General features: G+C 38.8%; 2 protein-coding genes across 17 annotated transcripts in view; both read right to left on the bottom strand.

The window, feature by feature from the left end:
- Nucleotides 1-1,098: 1,098 nt before the first annotated feature.
- COX18 (cytochrome c oxidase assembly factor COX18) lies at nt 1,099-16,340 on the bottom strand. Of its 4 annotated transcripts, none has more exons than XM_009447747.5 (6): nt 14,337-14,837; nt 13,050-13,150; nt 10,278-10,441; nt 9,812-9,936; nt 6,837-6,944; nt 1,099-3,317 (listed from the first exon to the last, which is right to left on the bottom strand). In XM_009447747.5, exons 1-6 carry the CDS (start codon nt 14,667-14,669, stop codon nt 3,144-3,146), a joined length of 1,005 nt encoding a protein of 334 aa, XP_009446022.1. In that variant the 5' UTR covers nt 14,670-14,837; the 3' UTR covers nt 1,099-3,143. The 4 variants fall into 4 exon arrangements, with proteins under 4 accessions (XP_009446022.1, XP_517237.2, XP_009446025.2 ...); XM_517237.8 differs by having other exon boundaries at nt 9,812-9,933; XM_009447750.5 differs by lacking the exon at nt 13,050-13,150 and having other exon boundaries at nt 9,812-9,933; nt 14,337-16,340.
- Nucleotides 16,341-19,799: 3,459 nt separating this feature from the next.
- The window catches only part of ANKRD17 (ankyrin repeat domain 17), a 185,443-nt gene continuing 181,659 nt past the window's right edge, over nt 19,800-23,583 (bottom strand). For all 13 annotated transcript variants that reach the window (XM_063809568.1, XM_054683010.2, XM_054683012.2 and 10 more), the window contains 3 exons: nt 22,377-22,555; nt 21,962-22,126; nt 19,800-21,313 (listed from right to left, as the gene is read on the bottom strand). In XM_063809568.1, coding sequence (XP_063665638.1) covers nt 21,254-21,313; nt 21,962-22,126; nt 22,377-22,555 — 404 coding nt within the window. In that variant the 3' untranslated portion in view covers nt 19,800-21,253. The remainder of the gene's footprint in view (nt 21,314-21,961; nt 22,127-22,376; nt 22,556-23,583) is intronic.

The following is a 23,583-nucleotide window of genomic DNA, read 5'->3' as shown; positions in this document are numbered from 1 at the left end:
CGTTATTTTTTGCGTCTCAGCAAAAGTGACAAACACAATGGGAAAAGGAGACTGATTTCCCTCATGCCATTATGAGAAAAATATCTGAGTGTACTCACTGAGTAACACACACGGCAAAGGCCATTATGAGAAAAATATCTGAGTGTACACAGTAACACACACGGCAAAGGCAAAGTTATTCCAGAGGTAATATGTAACTGGCAAAATTTTCCTCAAATTCTTTCCTCTTTTTACTATGACCTAAGCTGCACACACATTTCTGCCTCTGCATCCTTGATTGTACACGCTGCAAATATAGTCAATTTGCATTATTTGTGGTACTTATGTTCCATAAAGTCCACAAACACTGAAGTAGTGAATACCAAACCACTGCTCCTAGAAAACATACAGGGTTAGGTTTCTGCAAGCTTTGTTTTTGTCAACAGATCAATGCAACATATTGTTGATTCAGTAACACTGAACTCTCTGCCAACAGCATTATAACTTGTGCATGAATGAAGCTTATCTAATATACTTATTTTCTCCTTAAGGCACATCACAGCCTTCCTGAGCTTAGGAACATCAGAAAGCACTCCGGCAGGGCATTTGGAGGCCATTTTAAACAGTAAAATCACCAACAAAAAGAACAGAAATTAGGAAGAGATGGGACTAAGTAGACTCAAAAAGGATACATGTTTACGGTATGAGAGCTGAAACTAGAAGGCAGAGTACCATTTGTTTCACTTCTGTTGGGAGGTGACTCACATTTTTGCCTACAAATGGCTCAAAAGCACTTGTGCAAATACTGATTCTGGGGTTATGGATAGATTTGAGCAAGGAGGCAAATTTACAAATATAAAATCCACAAATAATGAGGATATTTCAATTCCTTCAATGTGGTTGGAAAGCACAATTGCCCCAATAGGACAGTCAGAAACCAGGACTAGGAACTTGTATGAAAAAAGAACCTAGTCTTAATTGCCACCATCTATGTCTAAAATAAATTCTCAGGGAAGCAGAATTCTTACCTCTGTATGCTGTACATTTTTTCTATTAAAAAATGTCATAACTTCATTAAGCAGGTGAACTAAAATTTAAGAGACATCAATCAAAGAAATGACTAATGAATTTCACTTTAGTTTTTATTTTATTGTAAAACATTGAGATGGAATGATAGGGTTTCCCAGAATCAGGTCCATATTTTAACTAAATGAAAATTATGATTTATAGCCTTCTCAAATACCTGCCATACTTGATATCTCAACCAGAGCTAATTTTACCTCTTTACAAATTAAATAAGCAAGTAACTGGATCCACAATTTATAATACCTGTCAATTTTTTCTGTATTAAACCTCTATCATAGTTTAAGCCTATTAGGGTACTTAATCCTTACAAATAAACAGGTTTAAAATCACCTCAATAGGCAACTGCCCTTCTGGTTTTCTTCTTTGACTAAACAATCTGAATGCTTAAGATTTTCCACTTTGGGTGCTAGCAGTACACAGTGTTACACTCTGTATTCCAGACTTCTTAAATTATAGAAAAAGGAATGTACACTTTTTGTATTCTTTCTGAGCAGGGCCGGGAGGCAACATCATCTACCATGTTAGGGACTTGTATGCATGGACTACTTTACTGCATATATTTCAAGTTGCCCCCGCTTTTCTTTTTCAACCAAGCATTAACTCAAGATCAATGTACGTTCCATTAGAATAAGATTTATTAACTAGGAATTGCCAGAAAATCTTCCTGGTAACAAGGAAGTCCCCATATTGTGAGTCTTAAGATTTTTCTGAAGAGAAAACCATACATATATAGCCTTTTTTCAGATGCTCAAAGAGGTCTAAAATCCTCTCCACCTCCAAAATAATAAGAAACATCTCAGCTGGGCACAGTGGCTCACGCCTGTAATCCCAGCACTTTGGGAGGCCAAGGTGGGCAGATCACTTGAGGCCAGGAGTTCAAGACCAGCCTAGCCAACATGGTGAAATCCCATCTCTACTAAAAATACAAAACTTAGCTGGGCATGGTGGTGCACCCCTGCAGTCCCAGCTACCCAGTAGGCTGAGGTAGGAGAATTGCTTGAACACGGGAGGCAGAGGTTGCAGTGAGCCGAGATCGTGCCACTGCACTCCAGCCTAGGTGACAGAGAGAGACTCTGTCTCATTAAAAAAATTAAAAAAAAAAAAAAAAATGCTGGGTGAGGTGGCTCATGCCTGTAATCCCAGCACTATGGGAGGCCAAGGCGGGTGGATTAGTTGAGGTCAGCAGTTCCAGACCAGCCTGCCCAACATGGTGAAACCCCATCTCTACTAAAAATACAAAAATTAGCTGGGTGTGGTGGTGTGCACCTGCAATCCCAGATACTTGGAGGCTGAGGCAGGAAAATCACTGGAATCCGGGAGATGGAGGTTGCAGTGAGCTGAGATTGCGCCACTGCACTCCAGCCTGGGTGACACAGTGAGACTCCATCTCAAAAAAAAAAACATGAATCATCTCACTGATCCTCTTATTTTACAAAACAGTAATATGCAGTATTGTTTAGTTTAATTTGCCATCATTCAGTAGCTAACCCTATTCTCCAAAGTTCTGGTAGCTCTAACAAATTGTAACTTTATAAACAGAGACAGGCACTTTGGTTCTATTCTAATACTTTCACAAACATACTGCATTTATAACATTTAAAAGATTTTAATTACTGTCAAATATATCTGGATTACATCTTTTTTTTTTTCTTTGATAGCGTTTCACTCTTGTTGTCCAGGCTGGAGTGCAATGGGGTGATCTCAGCTCACTGAAACCTCTGTATTCCAGGTTCAAGCGATTCTCCTGCCTCAGCCTCCCAAGTAGCTGGGATTACAGGCACCTGCCACTAAGCCCAGCTAATTTTTTTGTTATTTTAGTACAGACAGGGTTTCACCATGTTGGCCAGGCTGGTCTCAAACTCCAGACCTCAGGTGATCCACCCACCTCGACCTCCCAAAGTGCTGGGATTACAGGCATGAGCCACTGTGCCTGGTCTGGATTACATCTTAACCTACAATATTTCATGAAGTTAATGATTTTAAATAAAAGGAAATCAAGTAACATCTGAATTTCTAAGTCTAAATACATTAAAATGATAGTGACTCCTGCAACTGTTTCAAAATTATTGGAAAATATGTCATTTTCTTGAAATAAACTTGGTATTAAAGGCAGCAAATATGTCTTTATAAGGAGTTTCTGAATCTGACTTGGTCGATGGTATTCGGCAAAGTTGGCGAAATCCAGGAGAACGCAGCAGCAAATTCTGTGAAAGGCCCACGAAGCTGGAGCATAACCAGTAGAGAACAATTGACTATAAAGAGAAGACATAAATGTTAGCATCTGTAATTCTACAAGGACATCACAGTCCAGACAATAAAAAAGAAAATGACAATCTTTGTAAATACAAGTATGCCAAGACTAAGCAAGACTTGCAGCAGCTACTAGATTCCTGGGATAGATTTAATAGACAGGGAAAAAAGGTTACAGACAGACCAAAAAGCAAAAATAAAGGAAAAAGAGAAGTATTTAGGGTAGAAAGTAAAAAGAGAGAAGCTCCTAGGCAGAGGCTCAAGAGAGATCTTATCTCCCTTCTTCGACAATGGAACATAACTTTTTCCCCACCAAAAGTCCTGTCCAGCTGCTTACATACTGAAGGTAGAATGCTGGAAGTGTGGCATTTATGATGGCAAACTTAGCCTCCCTACACCTAATTTTCCCCATATAGTCATCTATCTTCCAAATGTTTCCCAACAGCCAGTTTCTCAGTGTAGTAAGGAATGCATTTTCTTTGCCTTCTTCTGAGACAAACAGCCTCAGCATTATCTCCAAATTTCTTTTGTATTACCATCTTGAGCAGTGGTCCCCAACATTTTTGACACTAGGGGCCAATTTTTCCATGGACAGGAGGAAGATTTTGGGATGAAACTGTTCCATTCCTCGTATCATGAGGAATGAGATCCTCATAAGGAGTGTACACCCTAGATCCCTCACCTGTGCAGTTCACAATAGGGTTCGTGCTATGAGAATCTAATGCTGCTAATCTGACAGGAGGTGGAGCTCAGGTGGTAAGGCTCACTTGCCCACCACTCACCTCCTGCTGTCAGCCGGCTCCTAATCGGCTATGGACCGGTACTGGTCTGTGGCCCCCGGTGACCATTTATTTAGGTCAATATGAAGTTCTACAACCTCTTGAAATATTCCTATACTTACACCTGTTCCAAACTTTTCTTTAGCATCAGAAGGTAATCAGGCCCCAGAAACAAAATCATGCAGTTGTTAAGTCTAGGTCCTGGAGGCAAACTGCCTGAATTTGAATCCTACTTGCCATCTATTTGACTTTGAGTAAGTTATTTTCCTTCTGTTCCAGTTTCCTCATCTATAAAGTGGGGACAGTAACTGCATCTACCTCAGAGGATTGCTGTGAGGAATAAATGAGATAATTCATGTAGAGTGGTATGCAAGTATGTGGTCCACATTCAGCACTTACATTTGTTATTTGTTCCAAAGTCAGTCTTTAGGGGCAGAAAGCAGCACATCCTCAAAGGTAGATTAGCACAGTAGTTAAGAGGAGGAGCCAAACTGCTTAGATGTGTGTTAAGACTCTATCACTTATAGCTAAGTGACCTTGGATGAGTTACTTAACTTCTCTGTGCCTCAGTTTCCTCATCACCAAAGTGAAGATTATAATAGTACCTTTATCGTTGCGCTGTTGGGACAATTACATGGGGTAAAATATGTAAACCATTTAAAACAGTGCTTAGCACAAAGTCAGTGTTAAATAAATATTGGCTATCATCATCATTTGATTTATCCACCAAAAGAAAAAGAACCTGCGGCCAACTACAGCAGACTATAAGTTGCCAGCTAAGTATCAATCTCCTCTCTTCCTTAGTAACAAAATCCTAATTTTTATTTGAGTAGGCTGTCATCTAAAAAAAAAAAAGACTATATTTCCTTGCCTCTTCTGCAGTGAGGGGTGGCCATAAAACTCAGATGTTAACACAACTGTTTGGTGGAACATCTGGCAAGTCTCCTTAAAAGGGGCTGACTGCACTTGAGGCACCCTTTTCTATTCCTGCATGATAACAAGCTCTAACAGCCATGACCGTAGTGTAGCCTTGAAATCACAGGCTGTGGATAACAAAGCAGAAAGAGAGCAGCAGTCTGGGTCTCTCATCTTCATGGACTTGTCTCATCATCCCTAAGCTGCTTAATCAGATTTCCTATAATTGACAGGATAAATTTTGGGTATTTAAGGCATTGTGTTTTAGATCTCTTGTTACTCATTTTGAACTCAATCCCTCATTAAAACTTAACTGCTCGTATTTTATTTTATCTGAGGCGTTCTTCAGTATATAGCTGGTATGATTGCTCTGTGGAAATGTAGTGAATCTGTGCTGTTCTACTTTTACAGGGTATTTTACAACACTACTACTTTATGTAAAAAGTTCTCTAACAGGCACTCATTTCATTAATTCTCACAGGCATTATGATATCTATTTTAGAGATGAACAAACTTATTCTGCATAGGATTAATGACAGTATTATGTTCAGTAATAGCCTAAAAAATAGATTTTGATAGCAAAAACATACTGTTTTAGATTCCTATAAAAAATATTGTGGGCCAGGCGTGGTGGCTCACACCTGTAATCCCAGCACTTTGGGAGGCCGAGGCAGGTGGATCACCTGGGTCAGGAGTTCGAGACCAGCCTGGCCAACATGACGAAACCCCACCTCTACTAAAAATACAAAAATTAGCCAAGTGTGGTGGCGTGTGCCTGTAATCCCAGGTACTAGGGAGGCTGAGGGAGGAGAACCACTTGAACCCGGGAGGAGGAGGTTGCAGTGAGCTGAGATTGCGCCACTGCACTCCAGCCTGGGTGACAGAGCAAGACTCCATCTCAAAAAAAAAAAAAAAATACTGTGAGGTAGTTTTATATATGCTACACCCTAACTATTAATAACAACTGAATTCCACTTTATGTGTTGGCTCTGAGTAAACATGGAGATATACCTAACACAGCTTTTGCCTCCTTAGAAACTTCTAAAGTATTTGTGGGAAACATGCAAAAGACTGAACTAACTGCAAACATAACCATTTCTTTTTCTATTTCTATAAAGATTAATTAGGTATATACAGGGACAAGTTTACCTATTTCATAGAATTGTTATGAGATTAAATAATACCATACACAAACCCAAATGGTCTTAGCATTTTGTTTTGTTTCTTTTTAAGTGCTAAATTCTTTGCTCCAGTCTACATAGGCAGAACTAATTCAATATACCAAGTAGTCAAATGGAAGAAATACCATATTCATGGTATTATGCAAAACACATTGCAAAATTTAAAAAAAGGCAAGAAATAGAGACAGATTAGTTACCACAGAAACACTGATTTGGTAAAGGATCAAGTAGTCAGAGGAAGTTCAGCAGAAGAAGCAGGATCCCAGCCAGGTGCGGTGGCTCACGCCTGTAATCCCAGCACTTTCGGAGGCCGAGGCGGGAGGATCACGAGGTCAGGAGATCGAGACCATCCTGGTTAATATGGTGAAACCCCGTCTCTACCAAAAATACAAAAAATTAGCCAGGCGTGGTGGCAGGCACCTGTAGTCCCAGCTACTCAAGAGGCTGAGGCCGGAGAATGGCGTGAACCCAGGAGGCGGAGCTTGCAGTGAGCTGAGATCGCGCCACTGCACTCCAGCCTGGGTGACAGAGCGAGACTCCGTCTCAAAAAAAAAAAAAAAAAAAGAAGAGGCAGGATCCCAGCCAGTCTAAGCTAAAGTCAGAGAGGATTTAGCACATGCTACAAACAATATTGGTGCTTACTCACTGAGGGTACCGTTGCAGCAATTGGTATCATCAACACCGACATTGCACGGACAAAGTATGTAATATACGTCTGAAAACGAGACATTCCAATTTTTTGTAGAGCACAAATCTGAAGGGGTAGAACATATACATGCATAATGATTATTAAAACGCATATTAAATCAGACAAGCTTTAAAATATAAACTGATTTTTCACTGGCCTCCATCTACACTTTAATAAAAGTTATATATATACACACAAAACACTGATTAATTTATATGGCTGATCATCTTTTTATTTTTTGAGACCTGTCTTGCTATCAAACTGAGACCAGTTTAAGGGCTGGTCTCAAACTCCTGGGCTCAAGTGATCCTCCCGCCTCCTCCTCCCAAGTAGCTGGGATAATAGGCATGCACCAACCACTGCACTCAGCTTGATCATCCATCTTTTAAAAATCTTAATAACTGGCCTAGGTGGAAGGATCACTCTAGTCCAGAAGTTTGAGGCTACAGTGAGCTATAATCATGCCACTGCACTCCAGCCTGGGCAATACAGCAAGATCCTGTCTCTTAAAAACAACAACAACAACAACAACAACAAAAAAACACTAATTATGTCAAATTCTTAAACGGAGGTTTTTTCACACTTTGTACCAAAAAACAAGGGCAATGATTTATATGGTAGCTATTGTTACAGGATTCTTCAAGCTCCACTTAACAATGATTTATACGGTAGCTACTGTCACAGGATTCTTCAAGCTCCACTTAAGAATTCTGCGTAAGGCTGGGGGCCTGTAATCCCAGAACTGGGAGGCCCAGGCAGGCCGATTGTTTGAGCTCAGGAGTTTGAGACCAGCCTAGGCAATTAGGCAACATAGCGAAACCATCTCTACAGAAAATACAAAAATTAGCTGGGCGTGGTGGCATGTCTGCAGTCCCAGCTATTCAGGAGGGAGGCTGAGGTGGGAGGATCGCTTAAGCCTGGAAGGCACAGGTTGCAGTGAGCTGAGATCACGCCACTGCACTCCAGCCTGGGTGACAGAGTAAGACCGTCTCCAAAAAAAAGAAAATGAGGAAAAAAAAAAAAGACTTCTCCATAATTATGACTCTAGAGCCAAACTACGTAGTTTTACATTTTTATGCCTCACTTTCTCTGCATTAAAAAAGGATAATATTTAGCTCACAGGGTTATTCCAAGAAGTAAATGAGTTGATTTATGTAAATTGCTTATAACAATGCCTATGGCCAGGCACAGTGGCTCACACCTGTAATCCCAGCACTTTGGGAGGCTGAGGCGGGCGGATCATTTGAGGTCAGGAGTTCCAGACCAGCCTGGCCAACATGGTAAAACCCAGTCTCTACTAAAAATACAAAAAATTAGCTGGGTGTGTTGGCAGGCGCCTGTAATCCCAGCTACTCGAGAGGCTGAGACAAGAGAATCACCTGAACCTGGGAGGTGGAGGTTGCAGTGAGTGGAGATCACACCACTGCACTCCAGCCGAGGAAACAGAGTGAGACTCTGTCTCAAGAAAAAACAAACAAACAAACAAACAAAAAACACAATGCCTTGCACATAGTGTATGTTGAGTAAGAATAAGCTTTTAATAAGCTTTTATTTTTCTTTTAGAGGTGAGGTCTTTCTCTCTGTCGCCCAGGCTAGAGTACAGTGGTGGGATCACAACTCACTGCAGCCTCCATCTCTTGGGCTCAAGCAATCCTCCTGACTCAGCTTCCAAGTAGCTGGAACTAGAGGCACACGCCACCATGCCCCGCTATGAAAACACCTTTATTAGTCTTTAGATGACATAGAGGAAAAGACTAGGGGATTGACATTGATTCACTGTAACCTTGTGCTTATCACTTCCTTCTTTCTACCAAATATTCACTGAACACCAACCACAGGGGACTGTGCTAGTGCTCTTAGGGAAACATATTTGGACTAAAGGTAGAGTCTTTCCTCAAGAAACTTTCACTTAAGACCTTATATTCTATCATCTCCATTTTCCTCATCTGAAAGAATAAGGCGTATATTAGATTTCACAAACAGGGATCAGAGGTCATGAGGTCTGGGAGATCTCTACTGAGGTAAATCATTTTTAAGATTTCTTCCAGTCCAGTCTGTTCTACTCAGAGTCTGAGAACAATTTATGAAATTATATGCACGCTTTCCCTAAACTGCTGAGTAAAGCAGCCTGTGATAAGGGTTAAGACATGACTGAGAGGGCTGGGCACAGTGGCTCATGCCTGTAATCCCAGCACTTTGGAAGGCCAAGGCGGGTGGATCACCTGAGGTCAGGAGTTGGAGACCAGCCTGGCAAACATGGTGAAACCCTGTCTCTACTAAAAATACAAAAATTAGCCGGGTGTGGTGGTGTGCGCCTATAATCCCAGCTACTCAGGAGGCAGAGGTTGCAGTGAGCCAAGACTGCGCCATTACACTCCGGCCTGGGCAACAAGAGCGAAACTCCATCTCAAAAAAAAAAGAAAAAAAAAGACATGACTGAGAGGTCACATTTTCTATGTGTATGTTTTTCCCATTTCATCTTATAAAGACACTCAATGACTTTTCTAAGGTCATAAAGCAAGAAAATAGCAGTCAGGGCCTGACTTGTGTTCTCCGCCTACAAATTCACATATTAAACACACACACGGAACATCACTCTATTTTAAGAATACAACCAGATGGACTGGGCATCTTTATTACTGTTTTTGCCAAAAGCAAGTCACAAAATTCTATGTATCAGAATCATATAATTTTGAAGCTGAAAGAGACTTGGAAGTATACTAGTGCTTTTACTTTAATTTCGAGAGTTCTGAGGCCCAGGGAGGTTAAGGGACAGGCCTAAGCCAATGCCTGACGTGGAACCAGGAACCAAGGGATCTCACTTCTAACTCAGAGCTATCTTCACCACCTCAAACAAAAACAGATTTGAAGTCAAAACAGCAGCAACAAAAATCCCCATAAATGGCAAACAAATTTCATTTAAAACTACTGACCTCCACTATTAACAAATTGATGACGCCAACAGAGATAGGCAGAATCCAAGTGGAGTCTGGTGCAGTGAGGTCAGGAAACCACAGAATTCCACCAGTAGCTAACTGTTCCTGAACAGAAAAACCTGCTAAAATAGTTTTATAAATAAAACAATAGAAGTCCTAAAAATAGAGAAAAATATATAAGACATAAATAAGTAGTCTGACAATTCCAATAAGGTGTCCCTCACAGGAAAGATCTGCACTGGATTTATTCCAGTTTTTCACTCACAATATATATATATTTTCTCAATACAAAATGTTCACAACACAACCAATCTGTTTACACTTAAGACTTTAAATTCTATACCCTTATAAGGAAGATAGTAAACATATCCTAATTATGAAAAGTATGCTTTGTTTTTTTTTTTTTTTTTAGTACAAAGACAATGTTAGAGAACTTCTTTGGGAGAAGACATACAATAATTACCTTCTGAATGTGCTGCCCCCGTGCTTAAATTCCGGAGAGCAAAAGACATGAAGATCCACATTGGAAGCTGAATCCAAACCAACACAGTGGCTTTGAAAGGGTGGCAGTTATCTCGCACATATAGCTCTGAAATTAGCCTCCTCATATTCTTTAGATAAGTGAGCCTAGATTGAGGTTAGGGGGAAAAAAGGGGAAAGAGAAAATGTCATCTAAGAATCGTGCTTTATTTCCATAGCACAAACAGTGCCTGCTGTAGTTATTAGCTAAAGGATTTGTATAAGGGTTTCAGCTGTCACAGGCATGTTAAGGAGTTGCCTAAACAACAGGCAAATAAAGCCTTTTATCAAAACTTCTACAGTATGGTACACAAGTTACATAACAATCTGAAATTGTCAGACTACAGGCTTTGTCTCTGGTGGTCTTTGGCTGATTAGGCTTTAAAAGTAAATTTCACTACTGACATGGTATAACTACAATTAATATTGGAAATATGGAAGCTAAAAGCAAACTTTAATCAAATCTCTCCACTCCCGCCAAACTTAACCACTTCATCCCTGAATATACCTTTTGGAGCTATGTGGTTTTATACTGTGTATGCTCTTGGCCTGTCAAAATAGTCTCCATTTTTCAATCAACTATCTCACAAAGATATTTTTAATCTGTTTCTCTGTTAACCATATTAGTTACTACTGTTTTTTCCTGAAATTTTACTTTTTAGAATACAGTCTTCCTTCAGGTCCAAGAGAATAGGAGTTAAAAAACAAAAACTAAAGTATTCTTAGATTAGGGGACAGTGTTCTATTTTATTCATCTTTAAATCTCCTGTATCATATATTTTGTACAGAGGAGGCATTCAATAGTTTTTCTGAATTTAGTCAAATTATAGTGTATAATAAGACAGTACACAAAGACATTCTAGGTCCTCCATAATTTCACATTTGCCTATTCTTCCAATTTTATCTCGTTACTCCTCTAGACACCTGCATATTCTGGTCTGAATGACTTTAGTTCATCCAACAAATCAGACTTCCGCATAGGCATGCCTTTGGAAGTACTGTATTATATCATCTGTGTGGAAAGCCCACTTTCCTGGCTGTCTATCTGACACACTGTCTTTCACCCTTCAAGACTTAATACTATTGAAAATGCAGGAAGCTGGCCAACACTGTGGCTTGCACTTGTAATTCCAGCTACTTGGGAGGCCAAAGTGGGAGGATTGCTTGAGGCCAGGAGTTTGAGATCAGCTTGAGCAACACAGGGAGATTCTGTCTTGTTCAAAAAAAAAGAAAAGAAAAGAAAAGAAAATGCCAGAAGCCCTCAGATGTTTCCTCCTAGAAAGAAACATCTGTAAGGCTGTATCTGCACAACCATCCTGCCAGTACTGCTTAAGCAAGGTGCCACAAGTCTTATCTAGGCTGCGTTGATAACCCAGGCAAGCAGCTATTAATCTGGTTCTTTTGGCCTATGGCTGAAGCTTTCGACTTCTTTGATCAGTAAAATTTCAAACCTATAGGTCAACTTTTAATTTTTACCAAATAAAGACATTAAGCTATCACCACGATTTTTTAAAATGTCAGATCTTTTTAACACTAAATATAGGACACAATCTCGTATTAAAGATAGTTGGGAAATGTACAACTATATAAAAATATATGGTTAATAATATACACATAACACAGATTGATACCACAAAGGCCTTTTTCCATTGCTGTAAAAAGGAGAATAATTTTTCGCAGTCTAATAAGGATTAGAGTTTGGGAAACTGATTGAGGAGTTGATTGAAGCAAGAGGGCTTGTAAGTTCCCAGTGAATGAATGCAGACATCCTTGGGCGCAATCAAGCACCCTTAGATTGGGACTTTCCAAGAACCCAGGCAGACAACTGCACAGAATAACCACAAAGGATAGACAGCATCTTAGCTATCAAAGTGTTTCTACTGTGGCACTTGTTTTCTACCTCCTCTTTCCTGTAGGCTATTACCTGCTGTATCTTTTCCAAAAGGTCAAGATTGTAAATAACCTGTGTCATTTGTTGACCAATATCACAAAAGAATGGCAAAGTACCTTCATCCTGTGAACCCTGCCCTGACTTTCCTTGATGATCTAGCTCCTTGTACATCATCTTTATATAATAGTTAGTTCACTGACATCATTATTTGATTACAGGTCTGTCTTTTTCAATAGGCTGGAATCCCTAAAGAATAGGAACATACTCTTCTTATCTTTATCTATTTATTTCTTTGCTTTCAGTCCAGCATATGAAACTATCATGCCATATTAATAACTTATGAAAATATAAAAGAGTAGGCTCAGCACGGTGGCTCACGCCTGTAATCCCAGCACTTTGGGAGGCCGAGGAGGGTGGATCACCTGAGGTCAGGATTCCAGACCAGCCTGACCAACATGGAGAAACCCCATCTCTACTAAAAATACAAAATTAGCCAGGCATGGTGGTGCATACCTGTTAATCCCAGCTACCTGGGAGGCTGAGGGAGGAGAATCGCTTGAACCTGGGAGGCAGAGGTTGTGATGAGCCGAGATCACACCATTGCACTCCAGACTGGGCACCAAGAGCAAAACTCCGTCTCAAAAAAAAAAAAAAAAAAAAAAAAAAAAAAAAAAAATATATATATATATATATATATATAAAGTAAAAGAAATACTTTACTGCCAAAACTACAGAATACTCAAACTTATAATTAACATCACAATTAATGTGTGTGTGTGTGTGTGTATGTGTGCGTATGGTCTTACGTGGATATAATTAGCTTACCTGGCATCTCTTTTGGACCACCCCAACTGATTTGCACGAACTGCAACTTCTTGGTTAAGATGCCTGGCAATAGTTTTTATCTCTGGCTGCAAATTTTCCACCTAGCTAAAAAATAGGTTTTGTTATGAGCACATAAAGGATCTTTATTCATAATGACTCATAATCTTTCACATTATTCCCTCGAGTCATTTAAAAATGTAGTTTACTGATCATATCAAGAAATCTTAATTCTAAGCACAAGATGTTAATTTGCTTAAAATGTCCTCAGTCACAACCAAATTCACAATGCATACTTATCCATGTGATCCTGTGCAAGTAACTTAACCTCTAAAATCATGTTCCCTCACATATAAAATATATAACAGCACCTACTTCACAGGGTTACAAATATTAGATAAGAACTGCACCCTGGGCTTTACTGTTCCATCTCTAGATTTCCTAGTAACGTAAGCGGAGAAAACAGCAGTTTGTTAAGAACCTTTAATACACTGTGATAGCCACAAATCAAAAGTAAAAATAACATTTATTCCTGCCCTGTGCTCATTCTTCCTGTAAAATGGCTCACTGCCTTAATGTTGCTGCTGATTCCGTTCGTTTTGTTTCCGTTTTTTTTTTCCCCATGCTCACAACCTGAAAACAAGAAAGCCACTATTTTTGAAATATCCCAATTTGAATAATCAAGCACTTTAACCCGTATTATCTGACTTGCTCTGATAACGCTGTGAAGTAGGCAAGGAAGGTACTGCTAGCCTGATTCCTCAGAAAAAAGGATTCAGCATTAAAAGGTCAAGTAACTGCGACCAACCAGACACAGTCTTAGTCGGGTCTGGAGAGGAAACAAGTTCGCAAACTGTTAGTCTAGTAGTTTCTTCCTAATAAGAAAGACCAGCTGGAATACTTTGGGACGAAAGACACTGCAGACATACTGGCTATTAAACTTTTAAGACATAAATTTTGTAGGTTTCGCCAACACAATTTCTTCTGCGACTGATTTCTTTGTCTCCGTTCCCCGAGAGCAAGTATAGTAACCACTTGTGCTTGGAGCACAAATCCAGTAAGACAAAAGAAATGACAGGTACACGTGTCACAAAGTATCTTATTTAACACACCTAATGCTAGTTCAATTTTTTTTAACGCTAAAATGGTCACAATGAAATGGTCACGATGATTAAACTCTAAGCACTGCAGAAGGCAACATCGTGGGATCGAAAACCCTGAGTGAATGTCGGCCTTCCTCCGCCGCAGGGGTTGCAGCGCAGGGTACGCGCACGGCTCGGCGCCCCTCACCTTGGCCAGGATGTAGTGCTGGTAGGCTGCCAAAGGCAGCGTGACAGCACCCCGTAAGGCCACGGTGGAGAGCAGAATGCTGCCCCACCAGGGCAGGCCCGTGGCGGCGTGCACGCCGAGCAGTACTTCCTCCGCAACCCGCACCGGCGAAGACGCGGCCAGGGCCTCGTACCAGCCGTTCGCATGTACTGCCGAGACTGGTGCCACTGCCCACACTGGGAGAGTGGGGCGCTTGGCGCCGCTCGTAGGAACCGGCGCAAGCGGCAGGTCCCTAGCCCAAAGCTGCAGGGCAGGGAGCGGCCGCAGCCACCGACCGCCGAGCCGGCACAGCATTTCTGCACCACGGCGGAGCCCAGATCCCGGGCCTCACAATCCAGCGGACATACACCAGCCAGCCAAGGCTGATACGCGCACGCGCCAGCAACAGCGGGCATAAAGCGCATGCGCGCCTGCCTGCAGCCGCGATTGACCTTCCCAGTCAAGCCGGTGACGTCTTGCGTCGCAGTGGATGTGACGCAAGAGATAGGAAAGTCCCGCCTTTCCCACGCGGCACTGGATAGGCCTACTGCGCACACGCGAAAGTTTCCCGCTGCTGGGGTGTAGTTAGTCCGAGGCCGGACCAAAACTGCAGAGACGTGGGTGGAGCCTGCTGCCCTCCGCCAGGCTGGGTGTTCTTTAGGGAGCTCTCGCCTTGTAAAGTTCATCTACACCGTCTAACTTACCATTCTTTTTCACTAAAGCTAATAGTCATTTGTAGTGGAATTATCCTTGCTCGGTTTTTTGTGACCAGAAGCTGATCCCCAGCCTCTTTACGTGCACCTGATTGCTTCCGTTAGCGATTACGATAGATTATCATACTCAAGAGTCACACGTTGCTAAAGTACCTGCTTGTAGAGAGACGCATGTTTCTTGCTGACCCTGAGTGTTAAGCACGAGGGATAGTTCAGTCTCTTGTAGATTTAATTGGCCCATCTGTTCCAGTTAGTATTTTGACCACCACCTGCAAACTGAATTTCTTCGGTGTTTTGTCTTCCATGATAAATAGCAGCAAAAATCTTATAGTAAAAGTGTCATCTCTTTATTTAAGGGAAACTATCACTGGCAGTTCACTGGCAGTACGGTGAATTCCTTGAGTTTACTTGTATCCTATATAAGCTTTAAAGAGCCTGAACAGCAGCACTGGCTGTCTTCTGGTTTAAAGGAATACGTTGAATCTACATGGACTATATAGTTTTAACTTTTGTGTTCCTGGAAACAACAAAATGGAATGTTGTGGAGGAGTTTCCTCACCGAAGGGTCACCCCTAGACTACAGACTAAAATATGTTGTGAGGAGTAAACCTTGATTTTTATTTATTTATTTACTTACTTAGGAAAAGAAGCCTCCAACAATGTTGGGTAATGTCAAACGCCAGCTATCGTTTGCCCTTCACTGTGCACCTAACCAAGGGTACCCTACGATAACTTTCTCAGGATTCTGGAATTCATCTGCTTTCCAAACTGACTGATAAATCTATACATGAATTTTTAAATGTGTTTAAACACACAGCACAACACATGCTATATATAAACTTTTTCTAAAAGAAAAACCTACCAATCTATTTCTTTATCCATTTATTAAGCTAACAAAAAAGCCATCAGTTGCTACTACTGTTCAGCTGTTCATAATCTGAACAGAATTTTAAAGTTATTTTTGCTAGACACAGTGGATCACGCCTGTAATCCCAGCACTTTGGGAGGCCAAGATGGGAGGATACCTTAAGGGCAGAAGTTAGAGATCAGCCTTGGCAACATGGCAAGACCTCATCTCTACAACAAATACAAAAATCCTCCAGATGTGGTGGCTTGCATCTGTGGTCTCAGCTACCAGGAGGCTAAGGTGGGAGAATTGCTTGAGCCCCCCCGGAGTCCAAGGCTGCAGCGAGCAATGATCGAGCCAGTGCACTCCAGCCTGGGTAGCAACAAGATTCCCATCTCTTTAAAAAAAAAAAAAAAAGCAAGAAAAGAAAAGAAAAAAAAAGCTGTAAGCTGTTCTTCAATTCCTAAGATTTAATTTTGTGGAGTTCTATCAGGGGTCACAAATGAGATTTCAGTGTTGGAACACATTTTTTGCTATACATTGTGTTCATATATTACATTCTTATTTTAAAAAGTATTTCCTTAAGTTTGAATATTGATCTAAATAAAATTTATGAATATTTAGTTTCTGCTAATTTCATATATGTGTATAAACACATTTCTTAATCTATATAACAGGGATGACTAGAACTTGCTATCTACTTGGTAGAGGATGTTGGGGTAAGTAGTTGTCAATTTTAAAGCCCAATGCAAAAGAAAGTGTTACTACTAATGTATAGGTACTGTTTATACAACATTGTGATTATTTTGTATCTTTTGTTTCAGAGTACAGTACAAAATGATCTACAACTATTGAGTGGACCAACTGAAATCATTTGTCAATCCTCTTTGCAAATGAACTTGTGCAATGTATTAAAACATTTTTAAAAGTTCAACATTTATAATTAGCTTATTCCAGTCTTTGATATTAGTGTTATGTCAGTTAATTTCTCAACTTTAAATTCCTTAAGAAGAGACTACGTATTACATTTTCTTTCTGCAGTCTCTGTAATTCTTAACCATCATGGTGCCAAACACAGGAATGGAGCTTGCTATGGACTGAATGTTTTTGTCCTCCCCAGATTCTTTTTTGAAACCCCAAGGTGATGGTATTTGGAGGTAATCGTTTTAAGGGTAGAGCTCTCGAATTGGGTAAGTGCCCTCATAGGAAGAAACAAGGCTGGGCATGGTGGTTTACACCTGTAAATCCCTGTGCTTTGGGAAGCTGAGTGGGGAGGATCACATGAACCTAGGAGTTTGAGGTTGTAGTGAGCTATGATCATGCCACTGCACTCCAGCCTGGGTGACAGAGATCCTGTCTCTTGGAAAAGACAAAAGCAAGATGACCTTTTTCTGCCCTACACGAAGAAACTGAAAAGGAAACAGCCCTCTGCAAACCAGAGAAAAGGCCCTCAACAGAAACCATAAAGGCTGGCATGTTGACGTTAGACATTGTAGCTCTCAGAACTGTGAGAAACACATTCTGTTAATCTCCTCAGTCAACAGTATTTTTGTTGTAGTAGCCTGAATTAAGTGCTGAAAATTTGAATATGGGGTGTAATTATCATGTAATCATTTAGTCTTCTCTTTTCCCAAATATGCCTTCTGAAATGTTTGTCAAACTAAATGACTGTAGCTTACTAGGGTATATATAAAACAACAACAAAACACCTTTAAGAAATAAACTATTTCCATGAGCAATTGTTAGTGATCCCTTAGAATCAGATTAAGATTTCAGTTTTTCTTTCTTACTTAAGGCATTACTTCTCAAAACCAAAGCTACCTAATTTAGAATTGGCTTTTTTCTCTTTATTGAAAGACATCCCCTTGACATCTTTCTTATCATTGGTTTTCAAGCATTGAAAATGCAAAGTTGGCTTTTGTTTTTCAGAAGTGTGAATTCATTTAAAAGCAGAAGTATAATATGCAACCTCCTACACCACAGATATTAGGTTTGTACTTTCTTACGTTATAAAGGTATTCTGTCAAAGCCACAGTAGCACATTTTCTTTTACACTTATCCAAAATTCAAGTGATATTTTTGCAATCAAGGTGTGCAACACATTAAGACTTATTAAAGCACTGATAATGCCCCATCTTAAATTCCAGTCACCTGAGTTAATCAAATGCTGTGACTTAAGCAAGCATTTATCAATAGTATATGTATTTCCAAAGACATTAAGGAACATTCGGAATTTAGTGTCAAGGACAGCAAACATTAAAAGTGTAAGATATCTGCATAGATTCATTTACGTAAGTAAAATATACTGAGAATGGAATACTGAATTTCTGCTTATAGTGATTAAAAGCAGTGACTTGGTTGTTCTTTGCTATTTTAATCATTTTGAAATAATCCTGATTTTAAAATCTGTTATTAAAACAATGTTTTGGTACACTTTAAATGTTCTGTAATGCCAGATCTGTGGGAATAAGTGTTGTGAAAAACATCAACATGAAAATAGATTTAATAAACTAGAGGATCTGAAGAGATTTTATAACTTTGAGTTTTCCTGTTTAGTCTAACACTGTACTGTTTTAAAAATAAGTAATATAGGGTACAAAATTTTTACAAAATGTGTATTTAGGTTATTTGAGTCAAAACACGCATGGACTATTATTTTTGTGAAGAACAAGACAGGATTAGTTAATAAGCTATTTACCTTTTCCAAAGGAGAAAAATGACTATACGTATAGTCATTTACAAAAAAATTAATTTTCATGTATCAATAAAAATGACTTGACTTTTCAGTAATGGGAAATAGGAGGGGAAATTTCTTCTTTATAAACACTGAAGTCAGTGTTTGTAAATATGTTGATTATGTTGAAATGTATGTTGAAAAGGCATGAAATGTGGAATTTTGTTGGGAATGGATGGTATAAACTGATTATACAATAATTGAGATATTAACTACTTGGGGATTTAAGGTGTGAACTAACCCAAGTGTAATGTCCAAGAGTTAAATCATTTCTTAAAACAATGTAGTCTGCATATACACATACCACATATTTTCAAAATTAAAAAATAAAAGACCTTCATGGTCTCAAAAAGTTATGTTTTTTTTTATTGTTCAAATAAAAGTGCACTGCATTACATCTGAAATATAAAAAATGTATTTTAAAAATGTTCCTAGTACAGACTTCTAAAACCATGGTATCGTACTAAACAAGCCTGATCCCCAAAACTAAATACGGAGCATTTCAATCTATATCCCCTGGCCCCACAGGTTTGAAGTCAAGAAAATATAGGAGTTTTCCCCCTCCTTTTTAAATAATATACCTCACCTAAGAAATTCAGTATTGTGAAACAACACAACTCATGTGTTGTAATAAATATTGGATAGCATCTGTTCTCCAGCAGGATTACCTTAAATAGAAAATAACCCTAGTTAACACAGGAAAGAATTAAGAAAAAAAATTTTATGTATAGAATAGTGGCAAGTCATATATAAAATACTTCGTTAAATAACATTATTACATCCCTTTTTTAGTAAAGTGCTATAATTTTATTTCATAGCTATATTTATTTGTAGGCTGTCTTTTAGCTCTCCCTTTAAATTTGGGCATATTAAACATAGGTGGAAAAACAAATTTATATATTTTAAGACCACTTCTTAACCTAAAAGATATGAGTGTACTGTTTACAAATTTCTGGATATGTTTGAGAAGTCATCTTTTTACTCTTTACTCAGGCTTTACTCTTTACTCAGACTGAAGAAATCATTTGATTTACTTGACAACCAAGGAACCATGTTAATATCATCAACTCTAGGTGATTTATATGAATTTTAGTTAGTTTTTATGTTTTACCAGTGTGAAATTTTATGTCTAATTAAAAAAAAAAGACAAATTGATATATACATTACTCAATTTTTATGCTTACTTTCTTTTACATTTCAACCATATAATTAATTTTTCCATGAGACAGGGTAGGACACATAATCTTCTTGGATACATTACTGTTTATTGTTTCAAGTGGATGGAATATATAAATCCCACTGAGTAGTTTAGTGTGGCCTTGTATCTTTTATAAACAGGTTAAATGGAGACTTTATACTGTAATCTGTGTATTTATCTGTCTACCATAAATTGTCTTCGTGACAAATGCAAAATTTCTTTTATTACTTGGCTCAAATTAACTGTTGATCCTTTTCACTGATAATATACAAGGGTAAAAAAGCAGGAAGCCTTTAAAATTGAAAAAAGAAATAAGATATTTTCCACTAAATTACTGAAAATTGAAATTTTTATGTTGACTGTTGATGACTGAAAAGCCAATGTTAAGAATCAATATCATCCAATATAAAATAGTACATTGAATTATTTAATAAACAGAATATTAAGAGCTTGTATATGCTGACTGGGAACAGTGGTGGCTTTTTAAATTCTCAGAAAGTTTAAACATTTTATAATTAGAAGAAACCACTAGTGATGATGAAGACGGTCCATCTCTGTAGCAGCCATTACAGTGAAAATCTTGACAGAACCTTTTCACTATCAGAAAGATAATTTTACTAGTATTAGTGGTAAAGGTAAGGAGAGAAAAAGGAGTGAGGAGATAAGTCTGTATTAGTTTTAAAAGTGAGAAAAGGTAATAAAACAACATGGAAAAGCCAGAAATTTCTTCTTCTATATGTGCCTTGCTACAAATAAACCAAAAAGAAAGCAAGATGGGTATTTTAAAAGCCAATGTGGGGAAACATCCAATGATAATGCCCATTATTTTACTTTATACTTAAATTACACCAGTAGAAAAGTTATGCTTATTAATAGTTTAATGTATGAAGGAAACATCCAGATTTCTGAATATGAAGGTACATATCTCACATTAATTTAAGTCTACATAAAGTAGAGCCTCTATACTGACATATTGAAATTTACTTTCTGCTTAGCCTTTTCTGTTATGTAAACAATTGTACATTTATTTGCCATTCTAAAACTTCAGGATCAAGTTTACATAATTTTGCTAAATTTCCGTGTTTGCTCAGAAGCAGTTTACAGTACTAAAACCAACCAGCCAAAGAACAGCTTCAACAGAAAGTTATGTCCAAAGGGGAAGAGGGAAAGAAAAAAAGAAAAATGATAAGAAAAATGCTAACTAAGGTAAAACAGATGATGATGGGGAATGGGCAGTCACAAATGTTCACAGAAAATAGGTCAGTTAGTAAGATCTTCTGCAAAAAGCCTACACACTTCAGTCAAGCACATCAGTAGAATGATTTGGGAGCATAATTTTTTTTTTTTCGGCCACTTGTGATTTCCTCCAAATGAAAAGGAATCTGCAGGCTAACAAGCTGATCCTCATCAGCCAAGCTGGTTCATATGCACACTGTTCATGTGAGGTGCCCAGGGTCCAGTCCACACCTATGAATATAGAGCATGCATTTTACAAAATATATATCTAGCATATATTTTATTAAAATAAAACTTTTAAAAAACTAAGGAGGTACTCTTCAATTTGCAATATACTAGGAACTAATGGAAAAAAATGATAAAACCTTTTTTCTATTATTTTCCTACCTCTTATCCCTCAAACAGAATCTGATTTACAACCTTTAAAAAAAAAATCATTACCTGAGCATTTATAGATTCACGGTTGTGGAAGAAAAATAAATCAAAGATATTAAACATACACTAAGCTAAAATATACAACCATTTATGTGAATTCTCAGAGTTATTTATAGTACCTTTAATAAATAACCTTTAGATGGTCTTTTCACACCACTAGTAAACTTTAATGTATAAAATCATATGACAGTCACTTTGCAACTTAAAATCTTTCATTTATTATCTGCTACCCAGTAGAATATACAATACCTTTCATAATTTTAGCCCCAAACCTGCCTTTGGTACCACTGCCCACAGCCCTCTGCTATATTGCAGCTATATTAAATTTCCTCAACTGCCCATATTCACCAAACTCTCTTGCTATCATGAGTTACCTGAATCCTATTTGTCTTTGCATTTCTTAAACACAAAATAAATGTTTATTCACTGAATGATCAGCCTCACCGTTTGAGGGCCATTATTTTCCGTGGAGCTGGAAACCATCTTTATCAGTGAGTTCCAAGAAGGGTCTGCAGCATGAGGGCCATTAAATATGGGTCCTCCAGCACCATCAGGGATAGGTGCTACTGGAGGAATCATTGCATTCCCATACACAGAAAAAGGCATACCCTTAAAAAAGGAAAACACACACATTAACATCCAAGTCATTGTTCATTTTTCCCAATATAATCAATAGCCTTAAAATTGATATTTGAAAGTTCACCTCATCCTGGGAATGTGTAACTTATCTAAGAAATCTAAAAATTATTACCCATTATATAACTTATTTTAACATTAGATTATACATATGCCTACTATATTCAAAACATTTTCTCAGAAAACCCTCCCTTAAATAACTAGTACAAAATCAGGACTTTACCCCAACTTTAGGAAAGTCCATGTAGCCTGCAGGAACATGCTGATGGAATGTACCAGAAGGAGTTACAATTCCTGTACTATCTCGCTCCATTGCTTGATGTTGTGAAAATACTCCTGGGTCAGACATCGGTCTGTGGATCATAGGATTTCCCATCCCAGGGTTACACCAGTCTACTTTGTCTGAGGGCAAACAAAGAGGCAAAACAAAAATAGGTAACATTTAAAGTCAAAATCAAATATTTTGTTTTTCTAATATTTTCCACATTGAACCGTAAATTATTTCAATATAATGACCTACTTTTATATATTTACAGCAATATTTCCATGGTTTGTAAGTAGTGACATAATAGCTTAATGAAATAATCTAAAAACTTGGTGTTATAAAACAAAAGAAAAAAACCTAAGTACAACCTAAAGGGACTGAAAGGAAATATTAATATGTCCTTAATATGATGAAAGGAAGAAAAGAACATGCTTGCATTAGATATTTTCAGAAAGCAGTAATAAATACATGTAATGAGAAAGGTCACATGGGGACAGAGCTCATAAAGAAGTGATTAAATATTCACATAACAAAAAAAATAGGAATACAGATCTTATAGAAATGACTACGAGGCTGGGCGTGGTGGCTCATGCCTGTAATGCCAGCACTTTGGGAGGCTGAGGTGGGTGAGTCACTTGAAGTCAGGAGTTTGATACCAGCCTGATCAACATGGTGAAACCCTGTCTCTACTAAAAATACAGGCGGGGCACAGTGGCTCACGCCTGTAATCCCAGCACTTTGGGAGACCGAGGCGGGCGGATCACAAGGTCAGGAGATCGTGACCATCCTGGCTAACACGGTGAAACCCCGTCTCTACTAAAAATACAAACATTAGCCGGGCGTGGTGGCGGGCGCCTGTAGTCTCAGCTACTCGGGAGGGTGAGGCAGGAGAATGGCATGAACCCGGGAGGCGGAGCTTGCAGTGAGCAGAGATTGTGCCGCTGCAGTCCAGCCTGGGTTACAGAGCGAGACTCCGTCTCAAAAAAAAAAAAATTAGCTGGGCATGGTGGCGCATGCCTGTAATCCCAGCTACTTGGGAGGCTGAGGCAGGAGAATCGCTTGAACCGGGGAGGTGGAGGTTGCAGTGAGCCAAGATCACCCCATTGCACTCCAGCCTGAGCAACAAGTGAAACTCCATCTCAAAAAAAGAAAAAAAAAAAGGAAA

The sequence above is a fragment of the Pan troglodytes genome, chromosome 3 (genome assembly GCF_028858775.2).
Source record: "Pan troglodytes isolate AG18354 chromosome 3, NHGRI_mPanTro3-v2.0_pri, whole genome shotgun sequence".
In the NCBI taxonomy this organism is placed as follows: domain Eukaryota; kingdom Metazoa; phylum Chordata; class Mammalia; order Primates; family Hominidae; genus Pan; species Pan troglodytes.
The sequence above is the reverse complement of the archived record's forward strand: the minus strand, read 5'-3'. Positions and strand labels throughout refer to the sequence as shown.

Coding starts and splice junctions, on each gene's coding strand:
- COX18 (XM_009447750.5), bottom strand. CDS start 15,040: ATGAACTTTACAAGGCGAGAGCTCCCTAAAGAACACCCAGCCTGGCGG. Junction 9,934..10,277: donor GGGGGCAGCACATTCAGAAG/GTAATTATTGTA, acceptor CTATTTTAGCAG/GTTTTTCTGTTCAGGAACAG. Junction 3,318..6,836: donor TTGCTGCAACGGTACCCTCA/GTGAGTAAGCAC, acceptor TTCTCTTTATAG/TCAATTGTTCTCTACTGGTT.